Source organism: Triturus cristatus, chromosome 1_1 (assembly GCF_964204655.1).
Source record: "Triturus cristatus chromosome 1_1, aTriCri1.1, whole genome shotgun sequence".
Classification (NCBI taxonomy): domain Eukaryota; kingdom Metazoa; phylum Chordata; class Amphibia; order Caudata; family Salamandridae; genus Triturus; species Triturus cristatus.
Genome location: NC_140579.1, coordinates 170,399,743 through 170,426,823, shown reverse-complemented (window position 1 = coordinate 170,426,823; position 27,081 = coordinate 170,399,743). Strand labels below are relative to the sequence as shown.

General features: G+C 51.6%; 1 protein-coding gene across 6 annotated transcripts in view; it reads right to left on the bottom strand.

The window, feature by feature from the left end:
- Positions 1–27,081, bottom strand: part of LOC146869905 (vesicle-fusing ATPase-like) — a 1,998,451-nt gene that overhangs the window by 424,311 nt on the left and 1,547,059 nt on the right. For all 6 annotated transcript variants that reach the window (XM_085624087.1, XM_085624086.1, XM_085624090.1 and 3 more), the window contains one exon: positions 817–896. In XM_085624087.1, coding sequence (XP_085480213.1) covers positions 817–896 — 80 coding nt within the window. The remainder of the gene's footprint in view (positions 1–816; positions 897–27,081) is intronic.

The window sequence follows — 27,081 nt, the reverse complement described above, 5'->3', positions numbered from 1 at the left end:
GTCGCGCAACCGGCGAGGGGAGTCCGAAGAGCGGTGTCGCCTCTTGGACTTCTTAGCATGCTTCGACTTACCCGAAGACTTCGACCCCCGACGAGCCGTGGTGGTAGCTGCGGCTCCGCGACAGGTCCGTCTACCTCCTCCTGGACCGGGACCGTGAACGGCGCGGAGCTGAATGTCGGAGCTCGAGAAGCTTACGGGACCACTCCCGCCTAGCCTTCGAGGTCAAGGCCTGACAGTCGAGGCACGACTCCGCATCGTGGTCGGCCCCCAGGCAGTAAAGGCACTGGCGGTGGTGGTCCGTCACCGACATCAGTCGATGACAGGAGTCACAGGCTTTAAACCCAGGCATCCTACCGGCACCAGTTCGAATCGAGTAGACAAAAGAGTCCAAATAGTTTTAGTCAAAAAGTGACTAAAGGGGTAAGCTCTTCCCGGATCGGCGCTGTCTGGCGCGGAAAAAAGAAGAACTGACGTCAGCGTGCGAGGGTGGCGTCTAAGTACTCTGACGACGTCATTCCGGCGCACGACGCCGACGACGGACGCAAAGCCGCAGATGACGCCTAGCGACGCGCAAGGGGTATTGCTGACGAAAAATCATTCCGGATCCAGCCTGACGCCTGGGGATATTCTAAGGTGAGGAATCTAACTAACGTGTTTCTTTCAAATTGGAAAATTAACAGGGTACCTCAAAAGAAGCTTTTAAGGTTGGAATCCATCAGTCCTATTTCTACCCCATTCCCTGCAGTCCCCTTAAAATGAAATTGATCACGTCAAAGGGAAATGCAGTTATAAAGTTGAATTTCCAAACTCTCTTACCTGTGGGGGTGCTTTTTTCAACAACACCAAAAGAGCCTGCAGAACCAGATTCGAGAAGCGAGGTCCGATAGGAACGTAATCTAAAGAAAGATATTGTGAATAAAGGGAGATGGCACAAACATGATCAACACTACTGAAGAGTATCTAGGTGCTTACATTTATGTATATTCTAATGCCTCTGCTTATAACTCATGTATTCTTTGATCGACTCTCCAAACAGTAAAACCACCATCTTCATGAGTTTAGTCTTTCATTTGTAATACAATTTTTCCCCCCGTTTATTCCTTGTTAAAATGTACAGTACAAAACGATTTTTTTCACACGCTATTCTAATTCCCTATATACATAACATACATGACACATGTACCAATAAATACTTTAAAAATAAACTTTTTTAGGCACTCTGTTTTTCCATTTGCGTAATTGGTGGGGTACATTCTTGGTGAAAAGTGTGTGGCATTTATTCTTAGAATCGGTGAGATAAAAGTAGAAGCATGAGAATTTATTTAAATGGCAATCAAAATCTCACTTTATATTTTAAAATGCACCCAAGGAGGGCAACATGACATACCAACATACAGTACATTCCAATTTATAGGATAAGGAGATACAAACACTTCTACTGAACGAAACAACGTATGTTTTGTTTTGTAGAATGTGTTTTCCTAGTTTAGGAATACTTAGCACCTCAGGAGTCAATTACACTGTCAGGAGAAAGATCATGGACCAAACTTTATTGGACAAGTACAACAATTGAGAGGCTCAGGGTGGTGCTGAAGGATTCAACTTTGAGGAGATCTCATCTATATAGGATTGTAAAACTGTCACCAGGGAAGGCTTCATGTGAGAGACCTCAAAGGTTTGCACAGTCCAGCCCTTATTTGTAGAAACTGCTTGTCCTTCTGGAAAATTCTTGATTATTTATTTCATTTCCGTCTTTTGTGCTAGAATCAATAGATGGTTGTTAAGACTCCAAGAAGAAATGCGGCTGGGCAGTTGCATAATATGAAATGAATGGAGGCACCCTTATTCCCTCAGTACTTAACAACCAGTTAGGTCATGTCACACACAGTCAAAAGCTTTGGCACAGTGGAAGCCCTGCTTAAAGGTAAAGTCCTGCTGCACCACAGAGTCTGCTGGCCCTAGGGTCAGGCTCTTAGGTACAGCCTGTGTGGGAGAACGGGAAGCAAAAACAGGGGTGAATCATAGAAAGATGGGCTGGATTTGGAGTAATTACAGCAATGACCAGAGGAGATAGCACAAGGTGAGGAATGGACTATGTGACTGGAAGACTGGGAGGTGAGGTGAAGGCGAAGGCCTAGGGACAGCAATGTAAAGATGACATTCAAATGCAGGCAAGAATAAGATTAAACAAAGTAAAGGCCATGAAAAGAGTGAAAATCTATTCCCTATATGTGAAGCACTAACAAACTGCATTTTCTTCTACCTGAGTGGTCTGAGACACTGTAACCTTTTAAAAAACATATAAGGCGGGGCGTGGCCAAGATGGCGAGCGGGTAGGACGTGTGCTGCTTCGTCTCCCCGCCCGTCGATGCCCAACTCGGCCCCTATCTAATGTATTTCCCCTTCTAAAGCACCTGGGGAGTGGTGGTTTTGCTCCCCATCCGCTCTATAGCTTCGAGCCTGTGATTTTGAGGCTGGGGGCTGACATCTGGAGCCCTCCTGATTCGATTTGGCGGAGCGCGCAGTGAGGCTAAGTTAGCGGTCGGACCCTGTGCGTAGCCGGATCACGGCGAGCGGTGAGGCTGGTGTAGTGTCCGGCGTGCGCGAGGCGTTCTAGCCTTCCGCGCCGCCGGGACGCGCTAGCGCTGACGCGTGACGTCAGACGCTAGCGAGGTTAAAAATAAAGGGGCGTGGCCTCGACGAGTCAGTCGGGAGCCGCGTGCATGCAAACCACATGTCGGCTCCGGTACATTCTTAAGCGCCTACGCGCTGCTATGTAAATTAGGCCTCTAAAGGCATTACACTGGCGACGAGGGTCTTTTGAGCCCTGATGTGCTGGTTGAGCCCCACAATACCCCTTCTGGCCACCCAGTTGTCCTGAGCCTGTGTGTGCAGGCCCCCTCCTGGTGTCCGGGTGGAGCCTGCTATGAGGCCTGGTGAGGACCACTGCATGTGCCCTGGAGGCCCACCGAGCCGTCGACGGAGCTGCTGTGTGCGCCCTGGTGCCCCAATCCTCGGCTGGTGAGGAGCATGTCTCGCCCAGGTGGTGCCACACCTGCCCCACGAGGTGCCTGACGACGACCGCGCCCTCCTACGGTTCGGGCCCATGCCGGGTGTGCTCGCCCCAACCCAGAAGCGCCGAAGGGGTCCCGCGGATGACATCAGGAGGTAGGTGCGCCCACCATTGGGTATAGCCGCGCGAGGGAAGTCTACGCGCCGCGGCTGGAGAGGGTGCACGCCTGGTGGCGTCGACGCAGAGGAGCGGAAGCCGGTTCCACAGCGTGCTGCGCACGTGCCAAGATGGCGTCCATTCCCGCCATTGAGCCATTTGCCGTTGACGGCGCCCCGTCATCCCTGGCCCCACGCTGGAGGGATTGGACAGACCGTCTACAGATCTACTTCGAAGGGGCTGGCATCGCGAGTCAACGGCGCAGAGCGTTGCTGCTCCACCTTGGAGGAAAAGACATCCACCGCATCTACAAGACTCTTGTGGAAGCCACGCCGAAGACATACCACACACTGCTGAACGCGCTCAACGCCCACTTCGAGCCCATGGCGAACAGAGACTATGAACGGTTCATCTTCCGTCAGGCCAAACAAGAGGCGGATGAGTCCCTGGATGCGTTCCATGGCAGGCTGAAGGAGTTAGCCAGCACGTGTGGGTTCCGCGACGAACAGGAGGAGATCCGAGGGCAAATCATACAGGGTTGTTACTCGTCTAAGCTCCGTGTCACGGTCCTCCAGGAAGAAGGAAAGCCCCTGGCGGACATCCTCACCCTCGGACGGTCGAAGGAGCTATCGCAAGCGAAAGCCTCGCATATGGAGGCGGCCCTACATCGCCCTATCAAGACGGAGCAAGTGCAGGTGGCGGAAGCGGTGAACGTAGTGCGGCCAAAAGGAAGGCAAGCTGGAGGGAGACGGCAGCCGGAGGCAAAGAGGAAAGACTGTGGGTACTGTGGGCCAACCCCACCGCATGCAAGACTGCCCGGCTAGAGGGAAAAAGTGCGGCGCCTGCGGGTGGATGAACCACTTTGCGGCGGTATGCCGGTCCACCAAAGCCAAGAAAGAGGCGGCCCATGCGGTACGAGAAGAAGCAGACAGTGAGGACATGGACGATGACACCGAAGAATTCCCAGTCCATTACGTGTTCGCAATCCACCAACCACAGAAGAAGAAGCGCAGACTTCCGAAATGTCGCATCCTAGTACAAAGTCAAGAGGTAAAGGCGACAATTGACACTGGGGCCTCCATCGAGCTGATGGCCGCCAATGTCTACCACCAACTGCGGGTCAAACCCCCGCTGAGAAAGGCGAAGATTCGGGTGTTCGCATACGGCCAGAAGACGCCCATTCCCCTCATCGGGTGCTTCAAAACAGAGCTACAACATGGTGAGAGGAGCGTCAACACCACCGTCTATGTCACGGAAGAGGGCAGCGGGATGCTGCTGAGCGGGCAGTCGGCCGAAGAATTGAGACTGATCTCATTCGCCATGGCAGTCCTGGAGGAAGAGCTGGATACAATCATGGAAGAATTTGGAGAGGTCTTCAACGGCATTGGGTGCCTGAAAGGAAAGGAAGTATCCTTACACATCGACCCATCGGTCCAACCAGTAGCGTTGAGACACCGGAGGATCGCCTTCCACCTGCGGCAGAAGGTCGAGGAGGAGCTGGAGGCCCTGGAGAAACAAGGCATCATCGAGAAGGTCAGTGGGCCAACCCCGTGGGTATCCCCGATCGTCATCGCCAGGAAGCCGAAGCAGCCAGGGCAAGTCCGCATCTGTGTGGACATGCGCCTCCCTAACGCCGCGGTCAAAAGAGAGCGACACCTGACGCCCACCATTGACGACATCTTGGGGGAGCTGAACGGGGCCAGGTGGTTTTCGAAGATGGACCTACGGTCAGGCTACCACCAGTTACCACTTCATCCGGACTCGAGGTACATCACCACGTTTTCCACCCATGTGGGCCTCAGACGGTATCGGCGCCAGAACTTCGGCATCTCGAGTGCCTCCGAGGTATTCCAAAATACCATTAGAGAAGTGCTCAGTGGGCTCCCCGGCGTGCTCAATGTGAGCGACGACCTGCTCATTTACGCGTCAACCATAGAGGAACACCACCAGCGGTTGAGAGGAGTCCTCAAGAGGATCCAGGAGTCAGGTTTGACCCTGCACCGGGAGAAGTGTCAGTTCCTACAGAAAAAGATCAGCTTCTTTGGGTACACCTTCTCGGACCAAGGGGTGGCCCCGGACCCAGACAAGGTGAAGGATGTCCAAGATGCCCCAGCTCCGACGAACATCTCGGAGGCCCGGAGTTTCCTGGGCATGGTCAACTTCTGCGGCCGCTTCATCCCTGACCTCTCCAACCTCACCAAACCCCTCAGAGAGTTGACCAAATCGTCCACCACGTGGCAGTGGGGCCAGGAACAGGAGCAGGCGTTTCAAGCAACGAAGGGGGCCCTGTCCGCGGACACTACCCTCTCATACTTCGACCCGGCAAAGCCCACCAACGTGGCGGTCGACGCGAGCCCGTTTGGGCTGGGAGCAGTCCTGACACAGCTCCAGGACAACGAGGAGTGGGCACCCATTGCTTACGCCAGCCGGTCCCTGACCGAAACAGAGCAGCGGTACTCGCAAATCGAGCGAGAAGCCATAGCCATCCACTGGGCATGCCGGCATTTTCACGTGTACGTGTATGGACACCACTTCACGGTAACAACCGATCACAAGCCACTCATTCCTCTGTTCCAAGGGTCGTCCTCAAAGCCGCCTCCCCGGATTGAAAAGTGGATACTCCAACTACAAGGGTACGACTACCGAGTGGAGTACAAACCCGGGGCCACGAACCCGGCGGACTACCTATCACGGCACCCGCGGAAAGCCACAACTGAAGAGAAGGAGGAGGCAGAGGACACAGAGGAGTACGTCCGGTATGTGACAGAGCGGTCACGACCCCTCCCGATGAGCCTAGCCGCGATCATAGAAGCCTCAGAAGGTGATGAATGCGTGAGAGCAGCGGCGGAGGCTGTCAGGTCAGGAGATTGGAGGGCAATCCAAGCCTCGCTCAACAGAAAGACGCCTCAAGCCAAGCTGACACTGGAGTCATTCCTGAAAGTGCAGAGTGAGCTGTCCGTCGACGCCCAAGGATGTCTTCTGCGAGGCCCGAGACTAGTCATGCCAGCCAGCCTCGCTCAACAGGTGGTGGACCTCGCACACAGGGGACATCAAGGAATGGTCAAGACAAAGGGCAGGCTCCGTGCCAAAGTCTGGTTCCCAGGCATGGATGCGATGGTGGAGCAGACGGTAAGAACCTGCACGTGGTGCCAAGCCGCAGGACAGCCGGAACGCCCTCACCCCGTGGCGACCGAAGATAACCCCCTGAGACCGTGGGAGTGTGTGAGTGCCGACTTCAGACACCTCCCCGATGGACGGTATGCGCTGGTCATCATCGACGATTTCACCAAGTACCCGGAGGTTGAAATCGTGGGGAACCAGACAGCCACGGAAGTCATAGCGAAATTCGAGAAAACCATCGCCACTCATGGCATCTTCGGGGTGGTCAAGACCGACAATGGGCCGCCTTTCCACTGGCAGGAGTTTGCCGAGTATCTTAAGAGCTGGGGGATCCACCACCGCAAAGTAACACCAAGGTGGCCCCAAGCCAATGGAGGTGGAGAGGTTTATGAGGACACTCAACAAAACCATTCGCATCGCCATGGCCGATGGATCTCCACTGGAGAGAGCAATCTACAGTTTCCTGCGGGAATACCGGATGACCCCCCACGTCACAACCGAGGCAGCACCAGGAACAGCCACCATGGGGCGAATTGTAAGTGACACGATCCCACACCACCACACTTGGGTTCCGGCACAAGCCTCAAATGAGAAGACCCTAGCCAATCGGATGCGCTCGAATGACCACGCCAGCCAGCGAAGGGGTGCTAAAGAGTCCACGATACAACGACAGGACCTAGTGTATGTGAAGGACCGCTACCCAGGCAGCAAGTTCAGACTCCCATTTGAACCACAACCATGGGTCGTCACCCGCCAGACAGGCACGATGGTGACCGCTCAAAGAGGAGCCGAAACGGTCACGCGAGATGTGTCGTTCTTCAAAAAGGTCCACCCTGAAACACACCTTCCCGGGGCCGAGCCAGAGGGGCCGGACCTCGACCAGCCGAGCGGAGATCAGGAGGGGGAGGACGGGCGGAGTGAGGATGGCGGTTCCCCGTCCATCCCAGCCACCCCGGGGGGTAGTCTGCCTGGCGGGTCCCCAGCCAGGGCAGAGCCGAACACCCCAAGGCGCAGAGCCCCTGAGGTGGCCCTTTCCAGAGGCGGTCCGTCCCGCTACAACCTGCGGAAGAACCCGGCACCGTCATCCCAGCTGGCGGACTATATGGTGTAACCTGTAAGGACTGGCAGACTGGTAACAGACTCATCGTTGAATTGTTGGTCCTATGTTTTGTTTAATGTTTATAAAGGTTGGAACGAATGTAGTGTCCGGCGTGCGCGAGGCGTTCTAGCCTTCCGCGCCGCCGGGACGCGCTAGCGCTGACGCGTGACGTCAGACGCTAGCGAGGTTAAAAATAAAGGGGCGTGGCCTCGACGAGTCAGTCGGGAGCCGCGTGCATGCAAACCACATGTCGGCTCCGGTGCATTCTTAAGCGCCTACGTGCTGCTATGTAAATTAGGCCTCTAAAGACATTACAGCTGGGCCGATCCTCCCGGGGGACGTGAGCAGCGGAGGTGATGGTGACCCGGGCGGCCACAGGCAGAGGCGCCGGTGTGGTGATCCACTGCCGAATCTGAAGGTGGGTCCCACCGCGATCGGCGGAGGAGGCCCGCGGGGCTGCTACGCGGGAGGAGCTTTGGAGTGTAGAGGAGCGGAGGCCTTGGCTCATCGCGGGCAGAGTGGAGAGGAGGCGAGCGGCCGGTGACGACCAGCTGTTGCTTTTGGTGCTGCGGGTGTGGTGGCACGGGAGCTCCGGGGCTCACCTGCAGTTCCAGGGGTCAAGCCCCGAGGGCCGGAGGAGCTGGGGAACGCGGAGGAGGTCCGGGACTCGTGGCGGCCTTCCAGGTTGCCGAGGGTGACGGCGAGCTGCGTCTCCGGTCTGGAGGAGAAACCGGTGAGTGGCCCTACCACGCAGTGGCTAACTCCGCGCCCATAGATCGACGCGGATATTGGCGCGAGAGACACGGGGGACTGTATTGCACATGGGTCTTCCAAAGTGGTGAAGAGTCGCAGTGAGACAGGTTGGCGCATTGGAGGGCACCGGGACTGTGCTGCATCGTTGGGGGTTTCGGCCATGGCGACTCGGCTGGCTTTGAGGGGCGGAGGAGGTGCTCCAGCGGGCTTAGACCCCCATAGTTCCCCCTAGAGTGCCTTGCGTGGTGGGGCAGAATAGCCCTGATTGTTTGCAGAGGCCTCCCACTTTGTAGTGGACGGTCATCAGCGGTGAGGCAGTCCCTGGCTTGACTCTAGCCCCCCACATCCCATTATTTGGAGGAGATAGTTGGTGAGGGCCTTTTCATAGACACTAATAGCGGCAAGTGGAGCTAGGCCCTGAGCAGGGGGACTGCATCCTGTCTTCAGGACTCACACCTTTATTGGCAACGAGAGACCTTGCATTCCGGCTGCCCATCTGGCAGGGGTGTTGAGGGTTCTGGTACTTTCTTGGGCGCCTATTGAGTCTCCCTGGGGTGTGTTACCCTCCAGACGGCACATTAACTCTAGGATTTGTTTGCGCGGGCCTTGGTTCATCGGCCCTCAGTGGTCTCTCAGCTCGGGTGACGCCATGTCAAACCAAAGGGGGCGGAAGGAGCGGACATTGAAGGAGATGCTCACCAAGGGCCCTCAAGCTAGTGCAGATCATGAAGGGGAAGATACTCCCATAACCAAATCCTTCCTGGAGTCACTCTTCAATACACTTCGCAAAGACTTTTACACCCTAAAAAGCGAAGTGGCGGGAGAGGTGCGTGAACTGCGGAGGGAGGTGGATACCCTCAGGGACAGGGTGGCGGCTATCGAGGACCAGGAGCGGGCTAAGGCCGAGGAAGTCACGCAACAGGAGGTGATCCGCTTGAGGGATCAACAGCTGGACCTGCAGTCGCACACGGAGGACCTTGAGAACCGCTCTCGGCAGAATAACATTCGAGTTCGGGAGGTACCATCGGACGCAGAAGGGTCCGATATCACCGCTTTTCTGCAAAGACTGTTCCGAGACATTCTGGCAGCACCCCCGGAGACGGAGATTCGCATCGATAGAGCTCACAGGGTGGGCTTGCGATGACGAGCCAACGCTCCGCCACAGGACATACTGGCCTTCCTTCCGGATTATCCTCTGAAAGAAAGCATTATCAGAGAAGCTAGGTCAAAATATCCGGTCCTATATCAGGGTATGAATATCACTTTGTACCAGGATTTGGCGGCCAGCACTTTGCAGAAGCGGAGAGACTTCAAGGACGTTACGGCGCACCTGCGGGACAAAGGGGTGGCGTACTCTTGCGGGCACCCCTTTCGTCTAATTTAGAAATGGCACGGTCGATTGCACCAGATATCGTCCCTTACCGAGGCGTGCAAGTTGTTGGGTATGCCACACCCGAGTCCAGCGAAGGAGAGTACACTGGAACGCCGCCGGTCCCCGGTGCGCTGGCAGACAGTCGGGAGGAGACGCTCTGGGGTGGCGGCCCGTGGGCCCGACCCGGTGGTGATGGCGCAGGAACGCAGAGCGACAATTGAAGCAATTGCTACAGACACTTCCCCTTCCGAAGCCCCGTGTGGTCGCTAGGGCCCTGGCTTGTGTTACTGTGAGGATGGGGCCGAGGGGGGAGCGGAGGGCCTGACTGCATTGCCCTTGCCATGAGATGCCCGGACTGTTTTGCTTCGCCACGAGCACACTACTAGATATGGTGGGCGCGGGACTATTATGGGGGGGGTTTGTTTTGGGGTTGGGGTTAGGGAAGGGGGAGGGTAACTGATGTGCTCAGGTGGGGTGTTTGCGTCTTTACAGGTGTGGTTTCGGTAGTCTCCCTTGTGCGGGGGGGCCGGGGTTTCTTTTACCAGCTTGTTACACAGGCCTAGGTGCGATCTGCTCCACTGTCCACTCATGCAGGACACTGAACTAAATATCCTCACACTTAAGGTCAAAGGCCTCAATAGCCCTAACAAGAGGCAAGCCATTCTATCCTACTTAGAGAATACAGGAGCGGATATCTGCCTGCTGCAGGAAACACACTTGTTGGCACGTGACTGGCATAGGTTGAAGTCTAGGGCGTTCCCTTACCAATATTTCTCCGCTATGACTGATAAAAGGGCGGTGGTGGCAATCCTGGTGGTGAGGAAGTTTCGGGGGTAGATGGGAGATAAAGTAGCGGAAATTAAGGGGTGGCTATTGGCACACCGTTTTTGGATTACAGGCCTCGCTCTAACGATTGGAACGATATACGCTCCAAATGCAGGCCAAGAGGTGTTCCTCAGATCGGCCCTTTCAAAAGTCTTAGAACCTCAAGACCGCTTCATTCTGGTGGGGGGTGACCTGAACTTAGTCATGGATTTACAAGTATCAATTTTATTTATGGATACAGAGGCGGACAGATCAGGCAGCCGTCATTCCCAGGGGGGGGTCTCGGGTGAAGGTAAGCAGTGGCTGGCGGAGAGGGGTTTGATTGATCTGTGGTGAGAGTCTCACCCTCGGGCCTCCCAATTTTGTTATTACTCGCACGTACATCGCACTTACGCAAAACTAGATCATTTTTTGGGCTCTGTAGAGGTTCGAGCGACGATCAAGGATATTTATATTATGGCGGAGGCCTTGTCAGACCATGACGCGGTAGTGGCTACGATAGGGGTCCCTTACATCGCCCGGCCCGCGGGGCACTGGAGACTGCGGGAGACAATGCTTCATAATCCGGCGGTTCAGGAGCAAATCCTTAAGTGTGTCAGGGACTATTTGGAGTTTAATGACACCTCTGACACTCCAGTAGCTACATTGTGGGGGGCGCTCAAGGCAGTTGTGAGGGGGGAGCTGATCGCCTTGTCGGCGGCAGAAAATAGAGAGCGCAAAGCTAAAGGGATGAACTCACGGCCCAGGTGCTTGAGCTGGAGAGAGCCCACAGCCGAACGGGAGCTCCCCGGATTTGGCGACAGAAGAATGCACGAGCCCTGACAGAGCGGAATACGCGCTCTTCGCCTAAAGCATTCTTACTATGTCGACTGGGATAAAACAGGCCGGTTGTTAGCTAGTAGGTTGAGGGAGAAGACACAACAGGGCAAGGTTAAGGAGATCACCGACTCGGAAGGAGGCCGGGGCACTGATGATGCTGGAATAGCGCAGGCTTTTCGGGACTTCTACGAAGCTCTCTACGAGGGGGGGATCATCGTCCACCCCGCAGATAGATGCTTACCTTCAACGGGCCCATACGACGGCGCTAAACCAGTTCAACAGTGATGCGCTGGATGCTCCCATACACATTGAGGAAGTGGTGGGGGCTATTTCCCGCCTTAAACTCCTGAAGGCCCCGGGCCCGGATGGATTTTCGGCTGGGTTTTATAAGAGGTTCTGCGCCTTTCTAGCTCCAGTACTTACCCGACTCTTCAATTCTTTCATGGGCCCAGGTACGATCCCCCCGGAGATGCTATTGGCCTCCATAGTGGTATTACCCAAACCAGGTAAGGACGCCTCCATGTGTGGCTCCTACCGGCCCATTTCATTGCTTAACGTCGATCTCAAACTGTTCACGGGGATATTGGCAGCGCGCCTAGGTCCCCTTATGCCGGGGATAATTGACCCAGATCAGTCGGGTTTTATACAAGCCCGGCAATGTAGTGACAATACAAAACGTATCTTCCATCTCATAGACAAGGCCCATCGCACTAAAATGGACGCTCTTCTCTTATCGGTGGACGCCGAGAAGGGTAGGTTGGCGCTTCCTGGACAGAACCTTGACCCATTTTGGCTTCAGGAACCGGTTCCGGGCGTGGATTTCGAGCTGCTACACCAACCCCAGGGCGGTTCTTAGGGTGAACGGGGTAACTTCCACGCCTTTTGCGATACAACGGGGAACCAGGCAAGGGTGCCCGCTGTCCCCCCTCCTTTTCGCTTTGTATGTAGAGCCGCTAGCGCAGAGGATCAGGGACAATCCGGAGATAAAGGGCATCCCATTTGGGGGAGAACGGCATGCCGTTAGTTTATACGCCGATGATATCACCGGCGTGTTCGGTCCCTGCCTTCTTGCAGGAACTGGAAGAATTTGGTCAGGTCTCAGGCCTACGGGTGTGAGAACTTGGCCTGGCATATGCTGGTCACTAGTTCTAGTGGCCACCTTGCACAAGTCCAATTCGACTCTTATGGTAGATAGGTTTAAGACAACCTTTTAAAGAAAGCTATCCTAGTGGTAGCTGGGAGAGCAGCCTTCAGGCTAAGTCTCAGAGGAATGTAAAGCAGCTTGTTTTACCTTATAATCTCTTGAATTACCAAATGAAAGGACACCACACAGGTATATATATAAAATATATATGTATTTATTTCTAGACACACTCTACTAATCTCTTTATGAGATTAGAAGTCAGGAACATATGCACAAATCAATGTTTCACAACAAATTAAGCACTTATATGGCTGGGGCCCTAGGGGCGTACCAGACCATATAATAAACAAGCATTGGCATAGCCAATAGGTCTCGCCTTTGGGAACTTATAAGTGTTTGGCCATGCAACAGTTGCATAACTAAACACTTATAAGGTCCCAAAAGCGAGACGTATTGACTATGCCAATGCTTGTTTTAACTGCTGCAATCTATTTAAGCCTCACGGAGAACATCAAAGCGGCCGTGCGCTTTGATGTTCTCCGTGAGGCTTAATTTGTTGTGAAACATTGATTTGTGCATATGTTCCTGACTTCTAATCTCATAAAGAGATTAGTAGAGTGTGTCTAGACATAAATACATATATATTTTATATATATATACCTGTGTGGTGTCCGACATCAAAGCGGCCGCGAAAGTGAAATTAATCGCGGTAAAGCGCGACACGCGTGCCCGCGCACATGCACTGTAGCTCTAGGCTGGCCTGGTAGCACTTTTTGGAGCCCTCACAAAATGTCTTGCCAGACCAGCGCATGCGCTGGGTCAGGCGAGACCTAAAAAGAGGTTTAGGAATGTCGACTTGCAAGGGGACAAGGCCTAGGGCCTTTAGAATCGCTGGGGCCTCACTAATCCACCCAAGGCAGGTAAGTAAAGGACCCACGGGAGACATGTACAGTGTGAGAACACAGCCGCGGGAGGTCCAATGCACAAGTTCGTAGAACGTCGTGAAGGGGTTTCACTCGACAATAGTGCACGGTACCCGGGTATTGCTGTTCCTCGTCACTCGTGGGGTCCACTCGCCTCAGGTTTGCTGGGGACTCACAATGGCCATCGCGAAGTCAGGAAATCTACTTCCGAGGCTGCAAGGACTTCGGACTCCAGCGGGAGCGGGAAAGTTTGCGACCGTTGATTCAAAGTGTTAGTGCCTGCCAAGCAGGGGAGTCACTCCTTGACTCCAAGGGAGATTCTTCAGTCTTCCAAAGGTAGTGGAATGTCGAAGGTCCAGGATTCTTCTTGTAGAGCGTCGTCCAGGGATATCTAGTTTGCAATGGCAAGGATTCCCTAACTTATACTAAAGGAAAGGGAGGGACTAGCTTTATGACCACTCCTCTGGGAGGGTCAGGGGAGTGGGTGGTTACACCCACTTCCCTTTGTCCAGTTTCACGCCAGAGCAGGGGCAGGTAGCCCCTGAACCAGTTTGAGCTGGCATATGCACAGAGGAGCCTACTGCTCCCCCAGTGCAGGACTTCAAAGCACTCTAGGAGTGCACACACCCAGCCCCAATACACTAAATCCTGTCTGGAAGGTGGTGACACCTCCCTGTGACAGGATGCCTATTGTTGGGCCTCCTCCACTGCGAGTTTCAGTCAGCAGCAGGAGGGCAGCCCAGTGTCTGTGCTGGTGGCATCCATTTTGTGATCCCAGGCTCTTTCAGATTTCTACCATGTTTCCACAGTAGGTACATGTCTATTCCTCTAGAAGGGTGAGATCATACTCCCACACCAGTTACTGGTGTGGGGGTATGATTCCAAGGCGTTTGACACCAAACACGACATGTTTTGATGCAGCCATCCCAAAGTTAGCATTTACCGCTAGGTTATAATGCACTTAAGAGTATATGGTTTAACCGCATCCACAAACAGAGACAGAGAATAGACTCTGAGGGCTGCAGAGGGGCCCTGCTCAGGCAGAGGCACCCCCTCACATGGAAAACCAAGCACCCTGCCCCCCTCAGGATTGATAGGGCCTGCCTTAGGGGTGACTGATAGGTTTATATGTGTGTGTAAGGTGAGATATAGGGAACCTATACCTCAGTGAGGAGTGCTAACACTACCTCACCCAGGCTGCAGTAGCAGGCCTGTGGTGTCAGATTTAATCTGCTTCCCAGGGGTGGCATAATACATGCTTCAGCCCCTGGTAGGCCTGTGAAGTACCTATGCCCTTGGTACCTAAGGTACCATATACTAGGGGCTCATAAAGTACCACAGTATCCAATCCCTAGTGCATCTAATATGCACTCCAAGTTGTTTAGAGAGAACAGAGAGACTGGGGCCCTGATTATCAGGGACCCAGCCAAACTATAGCGAGAAACCAGTGTGAACATCAGAAAAAAAGTGGGGGCAACATAAGTGCAGATCCTACTCTCCTACAACGGGTTAATATTGGGAAGTCCTCAATCCTATGGTTTCGAGAGGAGGGTCCGGATTCCTCAGCGGTTAATGGACGAGACGCGGGCATACCCGTTTACTCTTCCATCCCCTACTTGGGCATAGAACTTGCGGCGTCGGTGTCCCACACGGTTCATCTTAGCTATTCTACATTTGTACAGCGCGCTGTCAAAGACCTGAATGCTTGGAAACGGCACTCGCTCTCTCTGCTGGGCAGAGTAGCTGCAGTCAAGATGTCGCTTCTGCCCCACGCTTTGTACCTCTTTCAAAACATTCCAGTCTGGCCGTCCCCGGGCACACTGTCAACTCTGCAGAGAGCTATCAATCAATTTATATGGGGGTGGAAGAGACACCGGCTACGCAAGAACTTGGGCTACATGAAGCAAGATGAGAGGGGCTTGGGCATCCCTAATGTTTTAGAATATTTCCGCGCAGCACAACTGAGATACTTAGTTGAGTGGAAGCGTCCTGAATCTGAGAAAAGCTGGCTTTTCCAGGACAGGTCAATAGCTCAAATGGATCTCTGGAAGGTCCCCTTTCTTCATCGGTCTCACAGACCCCCCGGCCTTCGGGATTCCCCTGCTACGAAGACTTTGCTGCGAGCGTGGGACGGTGTCGCGGTACGGCGGGGCTTGATGACATTCCCCTCTCCCATGACCCCATTCTTTGATAATAAAGAGTTTTCCCCAGGAGTGGAAGCTAGTGCTTTTTCTGTCTGGAGGGCATCTGAATGTCGGTCGGCAGGCCATCTTTTTGACTTAGAGGGCATCCTCCCCTTTCATGAGCTCAAAAGCGTTTATGGACTCCCTGACTCAGAGCGTTTTCGCTACTTCCAGCTCAGACATTGGCTCTTACACGCGGATGTTCGCCCTAATGTAGCTAGAACGCTCACTAAGTTTGAGAAGTGGCTATACCTTAAAAACACAGACAAGGCAATGATATCTATGACATGCTTAGAGAGGGGGCCCCCGCGGAGCCAACTGCTGGCCAGAGAAGGTGGGAGAGGGAGCTGGGGAGACAACTGACGAGCAAAGAGCAGGCGGAAATTTATTATCGTGCGAACCACACAGAGCGTAACACGGCTAGCAGGGAAGCAGCAGTTAAGGTGGCCATGTATTGGCATCTAACCCCGGCACGCCTGCATAGGGGGAACCCAGAGCGTAGTCCGTTGTGCTGCCGTGGCTGCGGGGAGGATGGCACTCTGGTACATATTTTATGGGAATGCAGAGAACTCCAGACCTACTGGAAAGAGGTGCTAGACGACATCGATAACCAATTTGATACTGAGATTCCACGTTTCCCTGCTTACGTGATTTTGGGACTGCCCAATCCTATCATGTACCCACTGAAGTCCAGGCGGGGCAGACTTATGGGGATAGCTTTAGGAGCTGCTACGCAGAACATCCTCTCACATTGGGGTTCACCTAGGAGACCGACACGACTGGGGTGGCTACATAAACTATGGTATGTCCTGGGAATGGAGCGTATATAGACCTCTCTTTCTGACACTATGGCTAGCTTTACCGATGCCTGGCGGCCACTGCTTACTTTACTATCGATGGAAATGCAGGAGATTACATGCCCTAAATATCTTCGCCTCCTCCGGCTCACAAGCTTGGCCCCTGCACCATAACCTGCGGAGAGTCACACAGGGCTTGCCCTGTCACCATGCCACATCTTGGAACACTAGGAAGGCACACCAGTTCAGGGTGGGGGAGGGGATTGGGGGGGGGGGCACAGAGGGGGGGTTCTTTTACTTTTCTAAAAGGCAATATAGCAACGTCCCTCACCGTTTGACTGCTGCAGGACAACTTGTGCGGCAGCAAGGGAGGGGGATATTTGTGGCGACTATTGGATTCCTAGGTTTTGTCACACAAGAGGGGGCTTTTCATCGATTTGATATGCATGAACAGTATATATGTCCTCGTTGGATTGTTTGTTTACCTCTTGAAGCGAATGCCAGTAAAACAAAGTTAAACCTAAAAAACATATGATAAATAGGGTAACTAAGTACACAAGACAGGTGCCACTGAGCAATGGCACATAAAGATGTAAGTATAGCACTACTTAGCAGAGCAATAAATGCCTGTGTCATGATATCTATGGCCGGTTAACAAACTGGATGAGGAAAAATATTTAGACAGGATCTTGGAAACGTATACTTCTACCAACTTATTGGCTAAGTGGATCTAATGAGAATGGATTCTCTGAAAGTCCATGAAAACAATCTTCATAGATTCGAAATGAGATTGAGCTTCTGATTCTCCAGTGAGAAAGCAGTTTCCCTCTCCAATCCAACCCCTTATGGGATGAGGACTACGTTGTGCTCTCCTTGGTAGGGCTAGAGCAGAGATTCCAGACCTTTAAATACATGAGGGAAAATGTATATCATTCAGGTGCTGACTTAATTGAAGGGAGCCTGGGCAGGCTGTTAGCATCAACACGTCAGTCTGTGAAATTCTGGGTGTCCTTGCCGCTCTCCCCAATGGGTAGGACAATGATATCTAAAATGCTGGTCCTCCCTAGATTACTTTACTTCTTCTCTGCACTTCCCAGTTCAGCTAATAAGAAAGGTATTTACTGACTTGCATAAGGTTCTCTCCAATTAGATTTGGGGGTAGGGTAGGACACAGATTGCCCTCTGTAATCTACAATGTCCCAATGATGCTGGTGGTTTAGGGGCCTCCAGCTATGAACTATACTATGCTGCAGCCCAGTTGCAGTGGGTAGGTAGGTGGCCGAGCCTGGATCTGGAAAGGGAAGATGTTTTTTGAGACATGCGGGTCCCTGAGATAATACACTTGTTGATGCCTGTGGTAATTTGGCAGTGAGTAGTACACAAACTGGGCTAGACTGCGGGACATTGTAGGCAATGGTACATACACACCAAATACCAAAGACACTTGTATGCACCCAAACTCCTACTTTGATCCCCTCCTTGCTTTCATCTCCTCACGGCCATATGTGACGTACAGCAGATGTCACTGAATTGGGAGACCTCTAAATACATGGAAATCACTGTATGTTACCGGAACTCCATGACAAGTTCAACCTGGGACCTGACCAATTCATCCCTTACAATGCATTACTCTACATTTTGCACCTCTACACATATAGCCCATTTGTATGAGGATGCAGATTCCATATGTCCTAGCTGCCAATCCCCACAGGCAGGATTTTCCCATATAGTGTGGCAATGCCCGGTCATTTCCCAGTTCTAGAGGGAGGTAGTTGAGGTTACTAGCAAGTTGGTTTGAAAAATGGTACAGTGGGAACCACTGCTAAGCCTGCTGGCATTAATGCCCTGACCGAAAGGATCCAAATACTTCACAAGGTTCACAGATTTAGTCAATGTTCTGGCAAAATGATGCATAGCAATGGCATGGAAATCCCACACAGCACCAAAGTTGAGTCAGTGGTTGGGAGCTCTACTGAGATGAGCAAAGGCAGAGGTGGATGTGCTTGCCACCCCGAGGATGGATCAGGGGAGTGGGAAAACAACCATGCAATGGGAGGTGAAAGCGTTGGCTATAGCGGGCAAATCAGATATGCATCCCCTGTAAGAATCTGTGGCTAGATAGAGTTTCTACCAAAAACAGATTTATTAACAGTAAGTAACCTGTTCTGTTTGAAACTTCCACCCACAAATTCCTCACCTTTAGAATAGATACTAAAGCACTACCTTTTAAAAAGTGGGTTTGTGAATGTACTCAAAGCAGAAAGTCTTTCAGGACCGAGCTGGCAAAAATGCCCCTCCCTGCGATCTCGACTGTCCAGGCAATAGTGCTTTGTGGATGTATATAGGGGCCCATATAGCCGCCTGACAAATGTTTTGGACAGGTACTCCATTTGTCAAAGCCGTGGTAACAACTATGGCCCTGGTAGAATGAGCACACAGTCATTATGGAGGCTGGTGTTTGGTTAATGTGTAGCATATCTTAATCCAGAGCACGATCCAGCGGGAGATGGTTCTTCTCTGCAGTGCCATGCTTTTTTTTGCTCCAGAGAACCTCACAAAGAGCTGATCGTCCACCCGTTGGTCTTTGGTATGATCTATGTAGAAGATCAGCACCTCTCTGGGACCAAGCGATGAAGTCTGTTCTCCTCCTTAGAAGGGAGAGGCCGAGCATAAAAACCCCTGCATGGTGATGGTTTGACTAATGTGGAACGGCGTTAGAACTTTTTGCAGGATGCTGGTGTCCATAGAACCCGTCTGTCTGGGAAGAGGAAGTGTAAGGTGGATTGACACAAAGAGTTTGAAGCGGACTCACACACCATACCGAGGTGATGGCAATGAGGAACACAGTCTTGAAAGTAAGGAGCAGCAAAGAAAAGCTGTAAAACAACTCGAATGGAGAGCACATCAATAACTCAACACTAGATTAAGGTCCCATTGGAGCATAATGAAAGGAGAAGCAGGAAATGTGTTGCAGCTCTTACATTAATTGCATCACAACCAGCGACTTATACAATGAGGGCTGATCTGGCAACCGTACAAAGGCAGAAGAGGCCGGAAAATAACTCTTAACTGTAACCAAAGCAAAGCATTGCTGGGTAAAAGACAGAACAAATAACAGAATGTCCGATAACTTGGCCTGAAAGGGGTCCATTTAACCAAGCCAGAAATTTGTCCTCAGTCTTTACTGAGGGACACCTGGCTGACAAGATGATATCAACCACCTCCGGAGGAAGGTCCAAGGTGTTCAGCTGTTGCAGCTCAATCTTCAAGCATGAAGGTGGAGAGTGCGAAGGCCAGGGTGTAGATCCCTGTCCTGTTTCTACAACAGTAGGTCCTGCCAGAAGTGAAACCTGACTGCAGGAGATATGCTCAAGACAATGGGCTCTGGATACCGAACTCTCCATGCCCAATCCGTAGACACTAGGATGACTAGGGCTCGGTCTGTTCTAATCTTCTTGAGAACTCGGGCCAGAGCGGTATTGGTGGAAAAGCATACATGTTTCACTCAAGGCAGAACACGTCTCTATGCGAGAGACTCCTTGGAAACTATAACACCCAGAAGCGCTGACATTGAGCATTCTTAGTGGTGGCGAAAAGATCAAGCCAAGATTCTCCCCATTCACAGAAGAGACCATGCACCATCTCCGGGTGTAGCCGCCATTTGTGATCCACAGGCATTGATGGCTGAGCTTGTGCTCCCTGGCAATCAAAGATCCTGGCAGGTGGTTCACCACCAAGAAACTTACTTGATGGTCCAGCCATTTTCAGATGTGCAAGGCCTCCTACCACAGGGTCTGTAACACCATCCCACCCTGTTTAACGCAGTACCAAATGGTAGTGGTGTTGTCGGTGAGCACCTGTACTAGCCTCGGAAGGAAGGCTTTCAATGCCAAGCGGATGGTCCTCAGCTTCAGAAAGCCGATGTGGAGCTGGGACTTTGCCAGTGACCAGAGGGCTCTAATGTCCACCTCCTAAATGGCAGCCCCAACCCAGAGGCAATGCATCTGTCACCACTGTCAGCTCTGAGGGGAAAGGGGCCTGCCACTGATCCAATTGTGGTCCAGTAACCACCACTGAAGCTGTTCTCTCCTCGATCAGAACATGGTCTAAGAGGGACTGATAATGTTGGGCGCACTAGGACTTTAGATCCCATTGCAGAGCCAGCATATGCCACCTAGCGTGCTAGACCAGCAAGATGCAGGAAGCCATCAGTCCCAGCAGCCTCAGAGTTGACCTCACTGAAATCCAGGGTTGAGGCTAAAAGATCAAGGTCATAGCCTGAATGGATTCTCTTTCTCGGGGAAAGTTATGAAACTGAGCCGTGTCCAGAATGGCTTTGATGAATGGAAGCATCTGATGATAGGAAGTTTGCTCTAGTATGGCACAGTTGACCTCCGAAGGTGCTTCCACCACTACCATCACTTTAGTGAACACCCGAGGCGCGCTGGTGAGATCAAAGGGGACAACAAACTGAAAATACTCATCTTCCATTGTGAACAGTAGGTAGCGCCGATAGAAAAGTAGGACCGGAAGATGGAACTAGGCGTCCTGCATGTCCAACAGTGCTATCCAATTTCCTGTGTCGAAGGCAGAGAAAACCTAGGCCAGGGTGAGCATTTTGAATTTCTCCTTCCGCAGAGATACAAAAAAAAACTATTGGAGTCACACAACAGGCCAAATTTTGGAACACTGTGAAATGTTACAGTTTACACAGCACACTCCTGCAACTACTGATTTCTGAAGACACTACAGGTGTTGTCACTAGGACTGATACTGCTGATCGCACAAAATATAAGCACTTCCATCTTTACTATCATCCACCAGAGTATCAAAATAGATATTGAAGTCTGTCTCATTCAGAATTCCATATGACTACCCTATAGAGCTCTTGCCACTGCTTTAACAGGCTACACTTCAGGGGGCACCATTTAAATCTCAATATGGTTTGCAACGGCAAACTCTAGCAAATCCCCATGTCTTACTTTGTGATGCCACCTTATTACACCACGCCTTGTTCTTCTACTTGCTCAGCCTCTGTAGATTCATTCTATCGCCACATAACCATTCCCACACATACACGTCACCCTAAATGTGCTCATCTTTAGCCTAATGCACATGACCACCCTCAAAGACTCTATTCTTTCACCTCCACCCAGTCTCTTTCTTGCTCAGCCACAATCTCCCCTTCCCACATCTGCTCTAGACACCTATTCTATATTGCACTCCAGCCTCGCACGCATATAAAAAACATACTCTCAACCTATCTACAAATAACCCCTCCTCCCTCACCCTTGCATCCTCACGTTCACCTTCTTGTTCATCCTCACCTCATTCACTTTTTCCTGCCTTTTCCTGCCTTGAGGTCACTCAAACATCCAACATCACTCCCTCTTGTATGCTCACACTTTCTAAAATAAAAGGAATATGCTACTTACCAGTATGCATCTGTTCTTGGCATGTAGAGCTGCAGATCTATACACTTTGCATAGATCGCCATCTGGTGTTGGGCCCGGATGTTTGCAGTTTGTTTTTCCTCTTGGAAAGTCTTTGGAAGTCACGAGGTTGGTGACTCCTCCTTTGGTTGGTATTGCGCATGGGCTTCGGCTCCATCCTCAGATTGTTTTTCGCCAGCAGGGAAAGATGGAGCGTACTAATAACAGTAAAGAAACCCATGTGTGTTGTATCTAAATAAGATAGACTGGAACGGATACAGGTAGCCGGGGAGGCGGGTGGGCGTGTATAGATCTGCAGCTCTACATGCCAAGAACAGATGCATACTGGTAAGTAGCATATTCCGTTCGAGGCATATGAGCTGCAGATTATACACTGTGCATAGACTATATAGCAGTACCCAACCCTAGCGGCGACCACGGCATCCGTTGCAGTTGTTTGGAACAGTGTTTTTAGTACAGCCTGGCCCACACTAGCTTGTTGCTTGGTTTGCACATCTACACAGTAATGTTTTGTGAAAGTGTGCGGTGTTGACCATGTCGCTGCTTTGCAGATGTCATCTAGTGGTATGTTTCCTAGAAAAGCCATAGAAGCCCCTATCTTCCTTGTAGAGTGGGCTTTAGGGGGAACAGATAGCGTTCGTTTTGCTTTGTGGTAGCAAATCTGTATGCATTTTACAATCCACCTAGCTATCCCTGATTTAGAAATAGGGTTGCCTTTATGTGGTGGAGAGAAAGAGACAAATAGCTGTTTGGTTTTTCTGAAAGGTTGTGTTCTTTGGATGTAGTAAAGTAAGGCCCTTTTAACATCCAGTGTGTGTAAAGCCCTTTCCGCAACGGTTTGAGGTTGTGAGAAAAAGACTGGTAATTCTACCGACTGGTTTAGATGGAAGGGAGAAATGACTTTGGGTAGAAATTTTGGGTTGGTGCGGAGTACAACCTTGTTCTGATGCATTTGAAGAAAAGGTTCCTGTATGGTGAGTGCTTGTATTTCACTAACCCTTCTAAGGGAAGTGATGGCCACTAGGAATGCTGTTTTCCATGTGAGCAATTGCAGCTCACATTTATGTAATGGTTCGAAAGGGGGTCCCATTAGCCTTGTGAGAACTATATTCAAGTTCCAGACAGGTGAGGGTGGTACTCTGGGTGGAATTACTCTTTTGAGGCCTTCCATAAAAGCTTTGATGACAGGCACCCTGAAAAGGGATAGGTGCTGCTTGTTCTGTAAGTAGGCAGCAATTGCTGCGAGGTGTAACCGAATGGATGTATATGCTAGGTTACACCTTTGTAGATGGAGCAAGTAACATATGATGTGCTGTATGGACGCATTTAGAGGATTGATTGTGTTGTTGTGGCAGTAAACAACAAATCTTTTCCACTTTGCAGCATAGCATGCCCTAGTAGTAGGGCGTCTAGCTTCCCTGATAATATTCATGCAATCAGGGGGAAGGTTAAGGTATCCGAATTCTAGGACCTCAGGAGCCAGATAGCAAGGTTGAGCTGAGCTGGGTCCAGGTGCCTGATCTCTCCATGGTTCTGGGTTAGGAGGCATGGTGAGAGGTGTAGCTTTTGGTGTGGTACTACCGAGAGTTCCAGCAGTGTGGTGTACCACGGTTGTCTGGCCCATGTTGGAGCTACTAGGATCAGTGTTAGGGAAAGCTGTTGTAGCTTTCGCACCACTAATGGAATTAGTGGGAGAGGTGGAAAAGCGTATGCAAATTTGTTTGACCAGTTCATCCATATCGCATTGCCTTTGGACAATGGGTGTGGATATCTGGCGGCGAAGCTTGGGCATTTTTTGTTTTCGTGGGTGGCGAATAGGTCTATGTGTGGATGCCCCCACTTCTGAAAGAACGGGTGAAGAACCTGTGGGTGAAGTTCCCATTTGTGAATTTGTTGCGTTTGTCTGCTGAGCAGATCTGCCACGGTGTTTTGGACTCCTGGGACATGTTGGGCCAGGAGAAAGATTTTCTGTGGAATTGCCCATCTCCATATGCTCTGTGCTAATTGAGAGAGCTGTGGAGAGTGTGTGCCCCCCTGTTTTTGAATGTAGTACATGGATTTTAGGGCTAGGAAGATTGCCAGTAACTCCAAATGATTGATGTGGAGTAACTTCTGTTGCGACGTCCATGTGCCCTGTACTGTCAGATGTAACAGATGAGCTCCAAAGCCGGAGAGCGATGCGTCTGTTGTCAGGATTATTTGTGGAACCGGGTCCAGGAACGGTCGACCTCTGGAAAGGTTTGTGGTGTTCCACCACTGCAGAGAGCGATGGGTGCGACCGTCTACCAACACCAGATCTGTCAGTTGCCCCTGGGCCTGGTTCCACTGGCGCGCTAAGCACTCTTGGAGTGGACGCACCTGGAGTCTTGCATGGGGTACTATGAAAATGCAAGAGGCCATCATGCCTATCAGTTGCATAAACACTCTTACTGGGAGAGAGTGTTGAAATATGAATTTCTGACGCAGAGCCTGTATGTTTGCAATCCTGGCAGGATTGGGATAGGTTTTCAGAGGCACAACTCTCCTGAGGCGGAAGCCGGGAGACGCTCGATTTTAAAATAAATTGTAAAACTGTCACAAATACTTTGCTTTTTAACCTGCACTGCACTCTCCTAGTGCTTACCTCAAGCTTCCTTAGCACTGCTTCGCCGCGCATCCGATTGAACGCTGACACGGCACAGTGGTAGTCGCCGCCATTTGCTTCCCTCAGCCCACAGGCCAAGCCCACGGCCCACACCCCCTCGCCCCGGCTATTTAAAGCGCGCTGATCAAGAGCACGCATTTCAGAGGCACAACTCTCCTGAGGCGGAAGCCGGGAGACGCTCGATTTTTAAAAAAATTGTAAAACTGTCACAAATACTTTGCTTTTTAACCTGCACTGCACTCTCCTAGTGCTTACCTCAAACTTCCTTATCACTGCTTCGCCGCGCAGCCGATTGAACGCTGACACGGCACAGTGGTAGTCGCCGCCATTTGCTTCCCTCAGCCCACAGGCCACGCCCACGGCCCAGAGGCCACGCCCCCCCCCCTCATATATAAATGTGTAATCCCCGGACGCGCAGCGGAAGCGCGCTGTGGGCGCGCCAAAGGTAAGCCTGTCTGCGCCCGTCCGGGGCCAGGGGCCACCCCCCCTGCTCATCCACCATGCCAGATCATCATCTATAGTTCTCACTCCCTTCGTCAACTAAATCAGGCCGCAGGGTCACCCTGCCTACACGCATGGGACCCATCTATAAAACACCCCGCCTGCAACCAGTGCGGTTTTCATTTCTCACCCCATCCTAAAATGAAACCCACAATATACTCTATGCTCCTGCTCAATTGCCGATCACTCCCCAAACACTCCATGGAAATTTCCCTAATGCTAGAGGAAATAAGCCCAGACATCCTTTTCGTCACAGAGACGTGGCTGCAGGAACACTCGGAACCCGATTTGGTACAAGCCCTTCCACCTGGATACCAAATACTCCGCCTTGACCTCAAAAAAGGAATTGGCGGTGGGCTAGCAGTAATCCATAAAACAGGATACGAAGTCACTAGCACCCCCGTGCATTTTCCAGACAGTGAATGTCTTCCTTTCTATATAAAATTCAGCCCCACACATACCTTCTCTGGTATGCTCATATACCGCCCGCCAGGGTCACAAGGTCAGTTTCTTTCCAATCTTGCTCTGATAGCTGCAAACCTTGCACTTAGCTCCGCTAACTTTACAATCTTGGGCGACCTCAACATCCATCTGGACGACCCGAACGACCCAAACACTAGAGAACTATCCTCCAGCCTAAATGCCCTCGAACTACAGCAACGTGTCCTTGGGCCCACTCATCTAAAAGGCCATCTCTTAGACCCCATCTTCAGCAACTGCCCCAACCTTCACGTTGGAAACCCTTCCCCCCTTCCCTGGTCCGATCACTTCCTCATTCCTTTCACCTGGACCCTCCCCAATCACCCCCTTCCTAAACCCCCGACGATTCAACAGTCACGCAACTGGTCCAAAATCCCCCTACCTGAATGGCAGGACAACTTACAGCGCACCAAACCTGTCAACACTTCTAATCCCATCCAGGGCAACGAGAATTACAACAGATGGATTACCAGCTCCTTAGACCGAGTACTCCCACTAAAAAGTACCCATCCCAAGCGGGGCAACCCTACAGCCCCATGGTACACGACGGATCTACGGGAGACTAAACGCGCCTGCAAACGAATCGAGAGGAAATGGCGCCTCGATTATCTCCCAGTAGACAAAGCGAACTATAGAGCAGCTATCAAAAACTACAAAGCAAATATCAAACTAGCTCAGGCCAAATACTACGAACAGAAGATCGACAAGGCAGCTTCTAAACCCAAGGAGATCTACTGCATAGCTAAATCCCTCCTGCAACTTCCCGAGACCCCAAAGGATCACAACAATACCCAGACCCATTGTGAGGAGATAGCGGAGTTCTTTCACCATAAAATAGAAGTCATCAACTCCTCTTTCTCTCACTCCGCCACCTCGCCCAGCGATACCGCCAACATAGGCCCCACGACAGTCCCACTCAATGCTCTCAATAGCATTCCGTCACTAGACCTAATCAACCTAGAAAAGATTATGGGACAGGTCAAATCCGGATCACCCACCGATCCAGCCCCCCCTAGGGTTCTCATCCCGATAACCAGTCAGATTTCACCTACCATCCAAGACCTGCTCAACTCCTCCCTCCATACTGGCATTGTCCCGCCTCTATGGAAAAGAGCTATGGTCAAAGCTCTATTAAAGAAACCCAGCCTCGATCAAACCAATCCTTCTAACTACCGACCTATCTCCCTTCTACCCTGGCTCAACAAACTTCTTGAGAAGCACGTCAATTCTGTTTTGACCGACTTCCTGGAATCTAACAACATACTGGACCCCACCCAGACGGGTTTAAGGCCTCGTCATGGAACGGAGACTGCCCTAATAGCAGTGACGGAGGAGGCAAGAAGGATCCTGGACGTTGGCGGGTCTGCGGCCATCGTCCTACTCGACCTAAGTGCCGCCTTCGACACTGTAAATCACGACATTCTACTCCACCGCCTTGGCATGATAGGAATCTCAGGAACAGCACTCACCTGGATGAGATCCTATCTCACAGACAGATCCTTCCAAGTATTTGAGAAGGATTTCACCTCCTCCAGTAAACCTCTTAATTGCGGAGTGCCTCAGGGCTCCTCCCTGAGTCCCACCCTTTTTAATGTTTATCTTAGCCCTCTAGCTGATGTCGTCCGCCCCTTCGGTGTGAAAATTGTCACCTATGCGGACGACACACAGCTAGTGGTTGCGCTGGACCCACCTCTCAACTCCCACCACAGCCTACACAATTGCTTGGAAGGAGTTGCCGCCTGGATGTCAGGCTCCTGTTTAAAACTAAACGGGGATAAAACAGAGGTAATGCTCCTTGG